This window comes from Populus alba, chromosome 6 (genome assembly GCF_005239225.2).
Source record: "Populus alba chromosome 6, ASM523922v2, whole genome shotgun sequence".
Lineage (NCBI taxonomy): Eukaryota > Viridiplantae > Streptophyta > Magnoliopsida > Malpighiales > Salicaceae > Populus > Populus alba.
In genome coordinates this window covers 22,210,413-22,226,497 of record NC_133289.1, presented here as the reverse complement: position 1 = coordinate 22,226,497, position 16,085 = coordinate 22,210,413, and the positions used below count along the sequence as shown (strand labels likewise).

The window sequence follows — 16,085 nt, the reverse complement described above, 5'->3', positions numbered from 1 at the left end:
TGTGATTAATACATTAAAAATATATTTTTAAAAAAAATTATAATTTTTTATTTATTTTTAAAATACAAAAATAAATAAGCTTATATAAAAGACGCGAAAAATAGTTAACAAACAAATAAAAGGAACAGTAAATTAAAGCTATTAGTTTTATCTTGCGAAAATATACAAATCTAGCAAAAACCGAGCCGCTTAACTACCGCTCCTCTCTCACCAATTTAAAATCTTACCTTTCCACGTGTCAAACAGCTCATCTTCACCGCCGATTTTATTTATTAATCGTACGGATGATAAATAATTGAGGGTTTAGTATCTGACGTTTTGAATTATTCCACGTAGCATAATCGAAAGGACTGGAAATATTTTCTATTCTTGTCACTATTTTAATTTTATTTTCTTTTTATTTTTCGAATCAAAACCCCTCTTCTCGTGAAACCAAAAGAAACCCTAGCTCCTCTCTGTTTCCCACGTTAACCAAAAAACAAATCCCTCAAATTATCGAAAAATTAGTGACTAAATTCAACAATTCGGTTAGGGTTTTAATTCGCAATTCATAGATTCACATACTGATCCATGTTCCATGCATGTGATCTTCATATTTCTCTCTAGAAATTGAATTCTCGCAGTATTTCAATCCAGGTACGTTTTTGATTTTGTCCCTTTGGATGTTATTTGGTCAATTCTGGGTTAGTTGGTGATAACAAGGCCTTGATTGTTTTGTTTGGTGTGCTAATGTTTGAATTTTGGTAATCTAGAGGGTAATTTTGGTCATTTGGTGTGGTTTTTGTTTTTTTTACAGATCTGAAAATGCATGATTGGGATTTGAAAATAAGGGGTTTTGGTTTTTGGTGTTTGGATTGATGGAAAATAGAGTAGGAAAGTCTCATGGAGTGGGAATTTCTAAGAAGTCGAGATCCCTGGATCTCAAGAGTCTCTATGAAACTAAAAATTCAAAATGGTATCAAAATAGTAATAATTTGAAGCGGAAGGGTGGTGGTATAGGTGATGATGAGAAGGGACATAAAAACAAGAAGAGTAGAAAGGAGGTTTGCATTAGTAGTTTTAAGAATGTTAACAGTAGTTACAGTAAGAGTTTAAAGGAAGTGTATAATGGGAGTTTGAGTTCAGGTTTGAAGGACCCGAGGACTGGGTTGATTCAGAGACTGGCTAATAGTAATGGGTTTAGTGGTGCTTCGTTACCCTTGGAAGATGGGGCTGTTAAAATTCCTAGGCGAAAACGGGGTTTTGTGGGGCGAAGGAAGGTGGACAATGGTAGTGAAGGGGGCAAGCTGGCAAGAGGGTTTGGCAGGGAAGTGGGCAATGCTGACCAGGCTGATAAGTTAACTGGTGAAGATGAGGGTAAAGGGGCTGAGAATGGCAGTCAGGAGTCGAAGGCAGTGGTGATATTGGTTAGTGTAGTGGGTGATGTGGATCAGGCTAGCAAGTTAACTGGTGAAGGTAAAGGTAAGCAGGTTGAGCATTCAAAGGCTAAACAGAAGAAAGGTTCTGATGATTTGAAAGAAAATAGAAATGGTGAATTGGATGCAAGTAGGCATTTGAAGGAAGAAGACGGGCATGATGGTCATTCAGTTGCTACAAAAAGAGATTCATTGTTGAAGAAGTCTGACAATTGCCCTTTAGTTGTTAATAATGGGGATTCATCTCTGAAAAAGTCACTGAGGAAGCGGAGTAGGAAAAAAAAGGATATGGTGTCTAACAAGAAAAGAACCAAGGAGGCTGACCCATCAGTTGATGCTTCTATAAAGATCAGTGATGTGTTGCACGATGAGGATGGGGAGAATCTTGAAGAGAATGCAGCAATGATGCTATCATCACGATTTGATCCAAGCTGCACGGGTTTTTCTTCAAATAGCAAAGCCTCAGCCTCACAATCTAAAGATGGTTTCCAAGAATTTGTTGCTTGTGAGTCTAGCTATGTCTCTGGATCTGAATCTTCATCTGTTGATACTGATGGTAGAGTATTACGACCTAGGAAACAGAACAAAGAGAAGGGTAACACGAGAAAACGGCGCCATTATTATGAAATTTTCTCTGGGGACTTGGATGCACATTGGGTTCTCAACCGGAGAATAAAGGTCTTTTGGCCTTTGGACCAGAGTTGGTATCGTGGTCTTGTTGGTGACTATGACAAAGATAGGAAGCTTCATCATGTAAAATATGATGACCGGGATGAGGAATGGATTAATCTCCAAAATGAAAGATTTAAACTCTTGCTGCTCCCTTGTGAAGTTCCAGCTAAGACTAGAAGGAAAAGGTCAGTGACAATAAACAAGTGCTCCAATGGGGGAAAGGAAAAACTGATGTCTAGAAAAGAAAAGAGGGACCTGATGACAGAGGATGATAGCTATGAAGGGGCTTATATGGACTCAGAGCCTATCATCTCGTGGTTGGCTCGATCTACTCATAGAGTCAAATCTTCTCCTCTTTGTGCCTTGAAGAAACAGAAAACTTCTTATCTATCTTCTACTAGGACACCACTGTCTTCCCTAAACAGGGATAGAGGCAGGTTATGTAGTAATTCTGCTTCATCAGAGAGTGTCGCCACTGATGGAAGGAGTGGTTTGCCTGTGATGGAGAAGCCTGTTTACCCCAAAGGTAGTAAGCTCCCTATTGTTTATTACAGGAAGCGGTTCCGCGAGACAAGCAATTTGTTGTGTCATGAGTCCAAGGGTGTTCGTATTTCTGCTAGTGTAGCAGAATCTATTAGATCTCTGGTGCGTCATACTGTCAATTCTGAGGCTTTGGAAGAGCATGATACTTCTCTTGAAAGATTGAATCCTGATGAGGATTTGGATAGGTTGGATGCTTTTGATCCTTTATGGTCAACTAATAAAGCAGGATTGTTGAGATTAAATATTTCTGCCATAGAACCAAGATGGTTCAGGTTCAAGTTAAGCTTCCTATTGCCTTCTGTCCCACGTCACTACTCATTTGGCTCAGAAATTGTTTGGTTGATCCATGCTATGGCACTGCTCGAGTATGGTATGCTTATGACTACATGGCCAAGGATTCATTTAGAGATGCTTTTTGTCGATAATGGGGTTGGATTGAGGTTTCTCCTGTTTGAAGGTTGCTTGAAAGAGGCTGTAGCTTTTGTTTTCCTGGTCTTGTCAATATTCTATCAACCTAATGAGCAGCAGGGGAAATGTGCTGACTTCCAGTTGCCAATAACTTCAATCAGGTTCAAATTCTCTTGCATTCAAGATTTCAGAAAGCAGCTTGCCTTTGCATTCTACAACTTCTCTGAAGTAGAGAATTCAAAGTGGGTATACCTGGACCATAAGCTCAAAAAGCATTGCTTGCTTTCTAGGCAATTACCTCTGTCTGAATGCACTTATGATAATGTGAAGGCCTTGCAATGTGGAATGAATCAGCTCCTTAGTCCTTGGGCCTGCAGTGATGCCACCTTAAATAAGGTACTTTAACCTTATATAGTTAAATATGCTTTTGAAGATGACTTGCTGCTTTTACTTTTGCTTCCAGATTTTTCCCTGGAAAATAAATTCCTTTTCGTGATGTTTTTCCCTCCGTGTTTTCTGTTATTCTCTACATATGTGCCTGCTTTTTTCCCATTTCTTAATGTACACATTGTGTGGCTTTTTTTTGTCCTGTTACATTATTTTATGTTCATTTTTGTTTTGATTATTGTAATCATTAATCTGATGAGACCAATAGCTGCAGCATAGTTACCCTTGTTTGGGACAGCTGTGCAATCCTTTGCACTGCAATTCTGAATGGCTGCATGGTGTTTTTTTTTTCTTTCTTTCAGAATTGTTATTAATTGCTATGATATTTACTGTTAAACAGGTCTCGCATAGGAGGTCTAGACAGAGCATCGGTCTCGTGGGGTTCTCCAGAGAATCTACTTGTGTTAATGCTAATCTGTCTTCTTCTAAGTCTGATAAAAATCACAGATATTTACCTTCATTTGCGCTTTCTTTTACTGCCGCTCCTACTTTCTTTTTGGGTTTGCATCTGAAGATGCTTATGGAACATAGTATGACGCATATTAACTTTCTGGATCACGATTCCATAGAGCATCCAGAAAAATCCAATGGTTTGCTGGCTGACAGCTGTTCTAGTGTAGAGGACTGCTCCAAAGAATATTTAGATGGTACTCCTGGTAATGATTTTAAAGCTTTGTCGATGGGTGCTGACTTTGATGGATGCATATCTCATGCTAAACCAGAGTCACAAACAGTTGATGAGACTGATCCTGGTTCTCGTACTCTTCTGAAGGGTATTACGGTTGAAATTCCATCAGTTAATTTGAACCAGCATGTTAATAAGGAATTACACAGTGTTCAACGGTCCTCTGATCTGTCATTGAATATGAATGGTGGCATTATTCCCAGCCCAAACCCTACTGCTCGCAGAAGTACCTGGTATCGAAATAGAAGTAGTTCTGCATCTTTTGGGTGGTCTGATGGAAGGACTGACTTTCTTCAAAACAATTTTGGTAATGGACCTAAGAAGCCACGGACACATGTTTCTTATGCATTGCCTTTAGGAGGTTTTGACTACAGCCCGAGGAATAGAGGACAACAGCAGAAAGGGTTTTCACATAAACGAATCAGGACAGCCACTGAGAAGAGGACTTCAGACATTTCCAGGGTTTCTGAAAGAAACTTAGAGTTGTTGTCTTGTGATGCAAATGTGTTGATTACAAATGGTGACAAAGGATGGAGAGAATGTGGGGTGCAGGTTGTACTAGAGCTTTTCGATCATAATGAGTGGAGGCTTGGTATTAAGCTTTCAGGAACTACAAAGTATTCATACAAGGCACATCAGTTTCTGCAAACTGGGTCAACAAATCGGTTTACACATGCTATGATGTGGAAAGGAGGAAAAGAATGGACATTGGAATTTCCTGATAGGAGTCAGTGGGTTCTTTTTAAAGAGATGCATGAAGAATGCTACAATCGGAACATGCGAGCTGCATCAGTTAAAAACATTCCAATTCCTGGGGTCTGCCTGATAGAGGAAAATGATGATAATGGAATAGAAGCACCATTTTTCCGGGGTTTTAAGTACTTTCGGCAGCTTGAAACTGATGTTGAGTTGGCTTTGAATCCATCAAGGGTGCTATATGATATGGATAGTGAGGATGAAAAGTGGATGCTGAAAAATCGAAGTTCTTCAGAAGTCAACAGTAGTTCACGGCAGATTTCAGAAGAAATGTTTGAGAAGGCGATGGACATGTTTGAGAAGGCTGCATATTCTCAACAGCGGGACCAGTTTACATCTGATGAAATAATGAAACTTATGGCTGGAATTGGGCCCACAGGAGCCACCAAAATCATCCATGAATATTGGCAGCATAAGAGGCAGAGGAAGAGAATGCCTCTGATCCGTCACCTCCAGGTACCTTCTGAAATTGCTTGTTTTTTTCCGTTTTTTTTTTTTTTGTGTTTGAGCTATGGTTGACATAATTTTTGGTTCAGCATGAGGTTATGAAGATTTGCCTGTTTTCTTGGTAGAAGGTCAAGTATTTGGTTCTGATGAAATAATCATGATCTTGAGGTTGTTAACAATAAAGCATTATATTTTATAAATCCAAGATATGAAGAAAAGTCATGCTTGTAAGAATTTAAAAGGGAAGAAACAAGACACGTTTGGTCTAAAGGAGCCTTTGGAGCTGTAGTTTGGTTGTTCAAGTACTCATTGAAACAGATGAGTAAGAATTAGATGAAGGACAAGTTTCTTGATAAATAATCCTAGTCAAGTTACATGTTAGCTTAGATCAGGAGCTAAATACTGATGAAGCAGCATATGGACCTATGATTTATGGTCTGGTAAAAAATCTCAGCTCATTTGTCTTGATTAAATAATCCCAGTCAAGTTGCATATTAGCTTAGTACAGGAGCTAAATATTGATGAAGCAGCATATATACCTATGATGTAGGGTCTAGAAAAAAAAAAAGCTGGGATAAATGAGCCCGGAGAGAGTTTCAAAGGGAAAGATAAACTGTATGGTGCACAGAGAGGAAACTATTGTTTCCACTATTCACATCTGTATAAATGGACTGAGAGTTTAGTCTTCTGTTGAATTAGTCAATGACCAACTGTTGCATGACCACTATTCACATCTGTATTAATGGAATAAAAAATGTATCATTTTACTTCAATTTGACCAGGCAGTTCTCTAATCTTATGGTCCAGCATGTAACTTTGTCAAACTTGGTTTATCTTTTAATATGCTGTGTTCTTGTATGCGCCATTTATATGCTGGTATGTTTTCTGTTAAACATATTTTTTGGCATGACAAGATGTGCAACTATGCTTTTTATGCAGCCACCACTCTGGGAAAGGAATCAGCAGCAATTGAGGGAGTGGGAGCAAGCAAAGGAAAGAAGCAACACAAGCCTCCCCAGTGGATGCCATGGGAAGGTTGCACCCGAAGACAAGCCACCCATGTATGCTTTCTGTTTGAAACCTCGGGGTTTGGAAGTGCCTAACAAGGGATCAAAACAAAGGTCACACAGGAAATTTTCAGTTGCTGGAAAAAGCAATGCTTTTGCAGGAGATCATGATGGCTTTCATCCTTATGGTAACTTTTTTTACGCATTGATATTTTCTCCATTTCCGTTCCTTAATGTGCTTCTCAACTTTCACCTTAATCATATTATATTTGTTTTCCTAGGAAGAAGAATAAATGGCTTTGCTTCTGGAGATGAAAAGACTATATATCCAGTACATAAGAATGAATCTTTTGATGATTCCCCATTGCCTCGGATATCACCCAGGTTCTTCTCACCACAAGATGCTTGTGCCCCTGGATATTTCTCAATGACAGGTGATAGGTATGATAGAAATCATCTCCAGAAACTTCGCAGGACCAAGTCAAAGAAACTTGGGACCTGTGTGTCTCCCTATGGTACTCAGATGGCTGCTTTATATAACCAGAGAATGATGGATCAGGGACATGGATTTCATCGGTGGAATGCAAGTTTCTCTGACTGGCCTAGTCAGCAGCATCACCAGATAGATTTTAATGTGAGACATGGCCTTGAACAGTTAAATGGTTCAGATCTTGATGAATTCAGGTTGCGTGATGCTTCTGGTGCAGCTAAGCATGCACTCAATATGGCTAATATCAAGAGAGAAAGGGCACAAAGATTGCTTTACAGGGCAGATCTTGCAATTCACAAGGCTGTGGTTGCTCTAATGAATGCTGAGGCGATAAAAGCTTCTTCTGAGGACTTACATGGTGATGGGTAGAATGAAAAAACCACATATGAGATGATACGAATTTGCCAGCCCCTTCAGCTTGCAGTCTGCATCCTCTGAATCCAAAGAATTCAGTTATAGACTTCACATTGTTTTTGCTGGAACAGTCTGGTGTTTCTTTTCAGTGGCAGTGACTTTTTGTCATTAGCCTCTCCCGTGGGTTTCTAACAGGAGTGCTGTGACATTTAGAGGGGAGAAAGGTTTTTTTTTTTTGTGTTTGCCTCTGCCGCATTAACCTTTCATCAATCTGGCAGTTTTGGTTAGCGACTTTCCAGGTCTTATACCCACTCTTTTTTTTATTCCTGGTAGCTGGTTTACCTGCACAGATCCTGCTGGTAAAGGGGTGTGTGGAGTTTTGGCTGTGGATCTTTGTACAGATTTTTGTTTCCTTTTCTTTTTGTTTTTTTTCCTTAACCATGATAACAAAGTAGCAGTTGGCCGAAATAATACGACACCCCTGGATTCGACTTACAAGCTCCTATCTGATTCAATGTTGGAGCATTCACTAGATTGATATGTATCAACAGAATGCGTTATCCATGAAAGTAGAGGAGGAAAAATTCTGTAAGTAATTTCTTATAATCTTTGATAGAGATTCATTAGAGGTGTATAATTTATTTCTGGATCATTGTTTCAAATCCTTGTCAATATTTAGTTAGATTCCTTGAGTAACAGAGAGAGTTGGAAAGTTTGTGGCCTTTCATGTTCTTGTTAATATTTTTTTATTTAAGCAATAAATAAACACGTAGAAGTTCATGGGCTCTTCACTTCGGTGGTCACTCTCCTCTAGTCATGTGCGTCTTTTCATGGGAAAGAAACCAAATCAAATAACTATTTTGTATATGGCCTGAAACCCAACAGAGAAATCTAAAAATATAGCTGACAGAAAATGTGTTGTAAATAAGTGTTTGAACTGCTAAACTTAACAGTGTCATAGACTTGTTTCAAGTGCACTTTGATATTTTATAATGTGATGGACAAGAGTGTTTTGTTGGTGGAGTCATGATTGCGAGTTTCCTTTCGGTAGTGTGGTTGCGACATCTGATGGTGATATAGAAATGTTCTGCAATTGAAATGTTTTTCTGAGGATATGGTGATTCGTCGTGGGTGGGGGTATAGTAATGCCTGTCAGCTCGGTCACTTGCTGCTTTCACATATTCAAAGTTCTGTCTTCACCATGCAATATTCTTTGATTGTTGTTGTTGTAGTTGCGATTGTTGTTGTTGTAGTTGCGATTTGTAAATTGTGAAGTTAAGCAATTCCAGACTCCAGACTTTGCTATTGTTTCTCTGATAAAGGGGAAGAGTGCGTTTTGTGATTCAAGGTTGGCACGAGGCTGTCTGGCAAGGACCGCCTCCTCACGCCTCCAAGGGTTTTTTTTTCCATTAGTTTTGTGGAAAGTCGTTGTGATCCGTCCCATTCTATGGTCGCTTGATGCTCGGATCAGGATAATTTTGATTTGAAACTTTTGTACTTCTTCCACGAACATCAATGAGGATTTTGTATGCCTGCTGTAAGTCTGATTGGATCAATAATCTCTGTTCTATGTTGTTGACTGTGTTTGATCCCATGTTTGACAAGTTCATTGCCATTAAGGACAGTACATGCCGCATATGCTTGACGTGAATCGCTAATGAGACTACTTTCCTGCTTTTATTTCTGTTTCCATCTTGCTTCTCTGATGGACATTAGGCTGGTTAGTAAGTCGAATCTTATTGCCTTCAACCACTAACCTCAGCCAGACTTTCATTTAAATAAAGCAAACACAAAAACCGGAAATTGGGATGGTTATTTTGATCCAATTTGCTGTTATTGCTAGTTTTTACTCAAGGAAAATTGAATTTAAAGTGTAACTAAAAGTGTTGTGGTAGCTTTGGAGATTATTTGTAGCATATCAAGATGTTTCAATGCACTCCCAATATCCCATAGAATAAAAACTAGTTAATCCTGAAAGTGCAATTCAACTGATTAGATTTTATGTTTGCTTTTTAGGTGTCACCAGTTTAAGTTTCACAAATCTCAAGGTCATCAGAGGCTTACATAGTCGTTGACTTCAGGGTCCGTTGCGATTAGTTGAGGTATGCGCAAGCTAATCGGACACCCATGTTAATAATAAAAAAAAACTAGTTAATGGACTCATGTTCTATAGTGGATTGGATTAATTATTATTATTTTTTTAAAATATAAAAATAAATGTTAAAAGTACAAAGATTTTTTTTATTGTTATCAAAGCTAATGAAGCGATGAAGCGGGTTAATTTTGAAACCTTTCAATTTAGCTCCCAATCTAACTCGAGTTTTCAATTAAACTTTGTGAGAGCTAGCCTGACTTAAATGAAATTGATTTTATAGGTTCAAATGTAACTTTGATGATAAGTAAAAAAACATGACTTAGTTTTTTTTTTAAAAATTCATTCAATACAATAATTTTTTAAAAAATATTGAAACAATGACATATTGGTTCAATCATAGTCCCCTTGTAACCCGGGTCATGGATCTATTGGGTTTAATAATTTTTTTCCAAAATCATTTTTATTTTATTTTATGACAAAAATAGAAGCTCATAAAATCGAACAACGACATGAAAATAAACATATTTGAAACAATAATAATTTTATAAAAAGCAAACAAAAATAAATTATGCAATTTATTTTTTAACCAATTCAATATTAAAGGATGAAATAAAAAAATTATTAAAAACAATTAAAGGATAAAAAAAAACATATTCTGTGAGTGTGTAAATTCATCAAATCTAAAAATCAGATAACTTGAGCTAGCACATCAAACCTATAAATTGAGTTATGTACTTTACTGATATTATATTTAATATAATTAATTATGAACTAGAATTGAAAAAATAACACACAACATAGTTGTCAGAACTTATTCAAGACCAGACTTTGGTTATTATCAAAGTTATTGTATAATTGGGTTAATCATTTTATGTAAAATAATATTATTTTACTTTTTTAAGAAATTTATTGGACCTACTCGATTAGATTTTATCCAGGTTAATTGGATTACTAGTGAATCTAGTGATCATCTGGATATGATCGGATTAATTAAATAACCAAGTTGATTTAATGAATCAGATAGAATTTAATAACAACCCAGCTAAAACAACAAAACAATAGCAAAATAGGATTGAAAAGAAAAAAAATGAATAAAAGAAAGATGAGGGTTATAGTGTTAGGAGACCTGGTGGTTGTCCAAACTCCAAAGACGGCTGTTAGCGTGGTGGGCCCAGCTTTCTATGATTTCATCTGCAACATTTTTATACACAATAAAAGGGTGGATTATGAGAATTTCAGATATCTTGAAATGGGCATAAAAATATTTTCTACTATATTGGAATATTTGGAGAAAACTCCTCCACGTTTAATTAAATATTACAAAAAAACCATTTTTACAACTAAAACGACCTCGTTTTTTAAAAAATTATTTATTTTGGTTAAAAATAAAATAATTTCTGAAATATTTCTCTATCTTGGATAACATTTAAAAATCTTATGACAAAAAAATACAGATTAAACGAAATTGCGACTCGTGAACAGAGAGAGAGAAAGAAAGAAAATAACCATAAAATTGCATTTAATTACATATACACGTGTTGTGGGCCAAGACTGTTATTCGCTATATCGGACCTAATTCCCATCCCTATCTGGCCCATTAAGACCAAACCCACGAATTTTAAATTTAAATCCGCAAAAACTCTCAACGGCCATAGAAACCAGCGACCAAAGCGTCTCTCTCGGCTATTTTCCCTCCACTAATTTCCCTCCACTAATTTTCTCTTATGTTTTCCCATCACCAATTTCCATTTCTAGGGTTTCTCTTCTTCAAATTCTCTCACATTCTTGCGACGCTGCGGTTTCAATCAATCATCCCTTCTTGCTTAATCATCCAGTGCCGTTTTACGATCATAAAAAGAAAATGACGAAGAAAAACAAAGAAGAGGAGAGAGTTGGGAAGATAATTCGCGGTCTTCTTAAAATCCCTGAGAATATTCGTTGCGTTAATTGCAATAGCTTGGTAATTTCCCTCCTCTCTAATTGAAATCGTCTTTTTATTTATTTATTTGTTTGTTTTTTCTTTTTTTTAGGGACCACAATATGTCTGCACAACTTTCTTCACCTTTGTTTGCAAAAATTGTAGTGGAATTCAGTAAGTATATTTTGATTTTGCTTTTTTTTTAAAAAAAAAAAAATCTTTTTCTTAATTTTTAATGTATTGAATTTTGTGTTATTTAAGTATGAGATATGAATTAATTTTGATTAATTTTTCTAGTCGGGAATTTACTCATAGAGTTAAATCAATTTCGATGGCGAAATTTAACGCGGAAGAAGTTAGTGCTCTTCAAACCGGAGGGAATGAGGTTGTGCATCAAATTGAATACTACTTGATAGCTAACGATCTCAGTAAATTTTGCTAATTTTTCTCTCTCTGTTTTTTGATAGAGAGCGAGACAAATTTTTTTGAAGGAATGGAATCCGCAGCGCAATCAGCTTCCTGATAGCAGGTGGTTATGGCGATATGCTTATGTTTAAGAGAAATGCTAGGCTTGTTTACGAGTGACATGATTGTGTGATCCTTATTGTGGAAGGAAAGGACAAGATTGCACATTCATGGGTGTGACTGTGCTTGGAAAAGGGAATTCTTTTTTTTTTTGGTAGCGGGGAATTTTTTAGTAATGTGTTCTGATAATTTAACTTTTTGCTTCTAGTAATCAACAAAAGGTTCGAGATTTTATCAAGCATGTTTATGTGGATAGAAGATACACTGGTGAGAAAAGTCATGAGAAACTCCCACGGCTGAGATTGGTAAATCTCTCTAAATATAGATACTGATTACAGAAAAAAACAATTTCTTGTTTTGCAAAATTTTGGTCAATGTTTTTCGGAATGTATGTTAAAAACAGTGAATTGAATAATTTGGACCACATGAACTGGAATCTTGGGAATAGCAGCAAGTCTGGAGTGTGATCCAATTAAATTTACTGTAATTTGTTAAAGGTTCTTCTTGTTATTATGCAGAATGACAAGGAGGACTCTGGTGAGAACAGGTGGGCTGTTTTATATTCTGGTGGATCTAGAAGTCCAAACTATGAAGATAGACATGGGCGGAGTGACAGATCTGGTTTTAGTGGAAGAGCTGATGACAAGACAATAAAATATTATTATGATGAAAGAAGAAGTCCTCGTTATTCCCAAGAAAATTCAAGATATGGAGGTTTTATGAGAAGTCCTGTTCGCTTTGAGGTTGTTGATGACAGGTTTCGAGATGATGGAATACGAAGTAGCAGGCAGTCTGGTGTCCACCCGTTTGCTCACAGAGAATCCAGGTTTGGGAACAAGTTATCTGACTTTCAAAAGGACATGCATCAGTCAGGGTCCCATGCCCCTGTGGTACGCCCTCTCAAACATATTCTAGGGAAAAATGTTCCACCTCTACAGGTTGGTGAGCATTCTAAAGCACCGAACAGGAAGGGTGCAGATGGTTCTGCGCACAATCAGGTGTGTTAATTTCTAAAGTGATCCGGTAACTATAGAATGGCTGAGTATGCTTGCTTTATGTACCAAAATCTTTATTAAACCATTCCAGTCAATTCTTGGGAGGAATAAGGTAAGGTGGCATATACAACATGCAAGCTGCACTGGCAGAACTTGTTGAGATGAAATATGCAGCGTTGCAATTGTTGTTATACTGTCATCATTTAACTTATATGGATTCTCTCACCTTCTCTATCGAAGGTTTATTTCCAAAGACAAATAATGCTGGTGAAATGATCATGAAATTCCACATGCTCTAGAAAGAATTATAAATCAAAATTCGTGCATAAGTTTAAGTTTTACAAACTTGTATTTTGTAATTTCAGCAAATCACCATTTGATATTTACAGTCAGTTCTTGCAGACTATGTACTTTCCAGTCCTACGAAATTCATAGCATTCCTCATTGCAGATGCCCCCTTCTTCTGGCCCCATGGAGTCTGCTGATGGGAATCCTGTGCAACAGAAAAGTCACAATTCAGAAAGCTCGGTTGATTTAAATTCCAATTCCATGTCCTCTGATGCTACCGCCGCACCTCCTGCACAGGAGAATCTTCTGTCCAGTGAAGGTGGCAACTGGTCCTCACATGACTCATCTGGAAAGAAGAACGCGCTTCCAGCCCCAAAACAAAATACTTTGGAATTTTTACTGATGGAGTTAGTTCCCCCAGTTATTCCTTCTGACAATACTTCTGAAATACCAACTAATGATAATCCATCATCAGCTGCATCTGGAGAAAATATAATCATGAGTAGTGGTGCTTCAGCAGCTGGGCCTTTGGGGCAGATGTTAACATTACAAAGTAGTGCTGTTGCTTCTGCAATTGCATCTGGAGGGAACATGCCTGCTGCAAGTGTTTCACAAACTGTACCTGTGGAGCAGATGTCAACACTGCCCTGGAGCGCTGGTGCTTCTTCAGCTATGTCTGGAGGCACCATGCCTGTGGGAAGTATTTCACCAGCTGCACCTGTGATGCAGACATCAACTGCATCTGGGATTAGCCCAGCTGTGCGTGTTGAGGAGATATTAACACTAGTTGATGCTTTTGATGCATCCACAATACCTTCAAATAATTCTTTGCCAGCACAACCTTCTAATGGAGTTCCTCCACAAGCTGCACTTGATAACAGTGGTGACTCAACTTTCGAGGTTCTTGACGGGCAACAGATATCCACCATGCAGCAGCAACAGCCTGCTGATAGAAGCTCTACTGGACAACAGACTACTAATACACCAGCTGGAGTGGTAAATGATCAGGTTAGTTTTGGACTTGATCTTGAGTTTCAGGAGTTTGAGGAACATCTAGAGCCATGTTATTCCTGAGTTCCAAAGTTTTTTTCCTTTTTCATCTTCTTCCTGTTTTTTTTTTTTTTTTTTTTAAAAATGTATTCAAAAGATATAAAACTGTTCTGGAGTATCCACTGATGAGCTTCTGTCTCAAATATGTGAACTGCAACTGCACCTTTGTCCCCACAGGCTAACCTCTGATGATCATTTTCCATATCCATGGTTCAATGAAATAACGACTCCAAAATTTGGCTCAGATAGTTGATAATTAATACGAGTGCAATTAAAATGGTTGTCGTGTTTTATTTTTTCTCTATTCATTTTATTGTTTTTAAGTTTGTTAATGGTAATGTCAAGTATATTTATTTTTACTTTTTTGCTTATTCTTCAAATTTTCAGCTGTGGACTTCAACAAATGTTCATATTTCTCAGGGATCTCCAGATTTCCTTGGTGAATACCTTTCTCAAGATGTCTCAAAACCAGCCCAAGAATCCAATTCCAAAGCTCAATCCAGCCTCTTCCATCAGAAACAAAATCTAGTGGAAGAAAGGAACTTCCAGCGGTGATTGCCTTGCCTTGCATGGTGTCAGTATGTCCTGTTTCTCAAATTCTTCTAATGGCATGTATTAAATTTTCTGCAGGACCTTTTTACTGGAACTTATTCACCAGCTCCAGACCCAATACCAGGTTGTCAAATTTGTCCACCTTATGGCATGAGATTCAACAAGCAGTACTATCTTCATGCAACGGTATGTTATTCGCCAAATCATAATTGTATTGAATTTGATTTTGCCTAAGTGGAACATATAGATGCTGATGACCTTTATTGGGTTCTCTTAAAGCCTGTGCCAGCATTTCCCAACATAGCAAAAATCAACAAACCCATTTGATCTTAACGGTGACACCACTTCGGTACAACCCCTACCAGTACGTACAACACTCAAACTGATATTTATCATGCTTTACCGTTTCTTATCCTACCCTTTCTCTTTTCTGCTATGTTTATATTTAGCTCTTGCTATCTTGCATACCTTTATAAGATCAAACTGCGGTTATATAGGCCTGTATAAGTTCTTCTCCAATCTCCATGACTTGGACATATTATGTGTCTTTGTACACTTTCGATGTGTATCTAACTCACACCATGGGCAAGTAATGGGGTCGATTTTTTCTTTGATTAGCATTAAAACAAGCTTGCAGATTGAAAAATATGGTTCAAGAAGCTAACGGAAACGCAATTAAATTTCACAAGTCGTGAGTCAAACAATGAAGTTGTATATCCTAATATTACTTCTCCTTGTTCGATCATGATGAATTCACCAATACTTATAACATATACAAGAAGCAATTTGCATAGAATAATATTTGTAGCCGCGCTATGAACCTGGATGTGTTTTATCATCAACATCAAGGTCTTTTGCAAGGTTAGAAAGCATTTCTACCGCCAGCAATGTTTTTGTTCTTGCTCACAGCTGTTACAGAGCCTTTTTTGTTTCTCCTGAGCTCAAATTTGTAATGAAAGCATAAGCCTCTTGTGAAAATTTCTAAAAATACACTCTTTTTGATGTAGTTTCCTTCCATGGGAAATTTGCATGGTACTCTCCCAGTGCATACTTCTGCAATGCCTCCGCATTCCCTGTCCTTTGCATCAGCCATGCCTTATGGTAAATTCACTTGTGCGTATCTTCGATTACTGATAAGTAACACCCATCTGGTGCTCATATTCGATTGCTATATCTTAGGTGGAAACATGGGACAACAAGCATACACGAATTTGCCTCATTCCAGGTAACATTTCTCTGATCTCCTCGGTCTTGTCATTTTCTTTCAAAAACACTCTGTTTTCACCACTTGGTTATCTTTATTATTCAGCTCCACCAGATATCACCATGTCATTTGGTTTCATTTGCTTATTGGCTCTTGAAGAACTAACTTCCTAAATGACTGGTAGGATGGGAGGGGGAGAGTCAAAAGTCAGTGAGAAACAGGATTCATAAACTG

General features: G+C 37.5%; 2 protein-coding genes and 1 long non-coding RNA gene across 4 annotated transcripts; all 3 read left to right on the top strand.

Moving 5' to 3' along the window:
- The first annotated feature begins 392 nt into the window (after positions 1 to 392).
- Positions 393 to 8,019, top strand: LOC118050126 (uncharacterized). The gene is made up of 5 exons (XM_035060380.2): positions 393 to 636; positions 797 to 3,434; positions 3,826 to 5,382; positions 6,313 to 6,568; positions 6,662 to 8,019. Exons 2-5 carry the CDS (start codon positions 858 to 860, stop codon positions 7,237 to 7,239), a joined length of 4,968 nt encoding a protein of 1,655 aa, XP_034916271.1. The 5' UTR covers positions 393 to 636; positions 797 to 857; the 3' UTR covers positions 7,240 to 8,019.
- A 2,971-nt stretch (positions 8,020 to 10,990) lies between these two features.
- LOC118050156 (uncharacterized) lies at positions 10,991 to 14,119 on the top strand. Of its 2 annotated transcripts, XM_035060400.2 has the most exons (7): positions 10,991 to 11,279; positions 11,350 to 11,411; positions 11,535 to 11,622; positions 11,705 to 11,766; positions 11,971 to 12,067; positions 12,281 to 12,760; positions 13,208 to 14,119. In XM_035060400.2, the coding sequence occupies exons 1-7, from the start codon at positions 11,181 to 11,183 to the stop codon at positions 14,117 to 14,119; spliced, it is 1,800 nt and encodes a 599-aa protein (XP_034916291.2). In that variant the 5' UTR covers positions 10,991 to 11,180. The 2 variants fall into 2 exon arrangements, with proteins under 2 accessions (XP_034916291.2, XP_073265744.1); XM_073409643.1 differs by lacking the exons at positions 11,350 to 11,411; positions 11,535 to 11,622; positions 11,705 to 11,766; positions 11,971 to 12,067.
- Positions 14,120 to 14,953: 834 nt separating this feature from the next.
- Positions 14,954 to 15,872, top strand: LOC118050204 (uncharacterized). The gene is made up of 3 exons (XR_004687816.2): positions 14,954 to 15,011; positions 15,655 to 15,748; positions 15,827 to 15,872. It is a non-coding gene; the product is annotated as an uncharacterized lncRNA (long non-coding RNA).
- Positions 15,873 to 16,085: the final 213 nt, after the last annotated feature.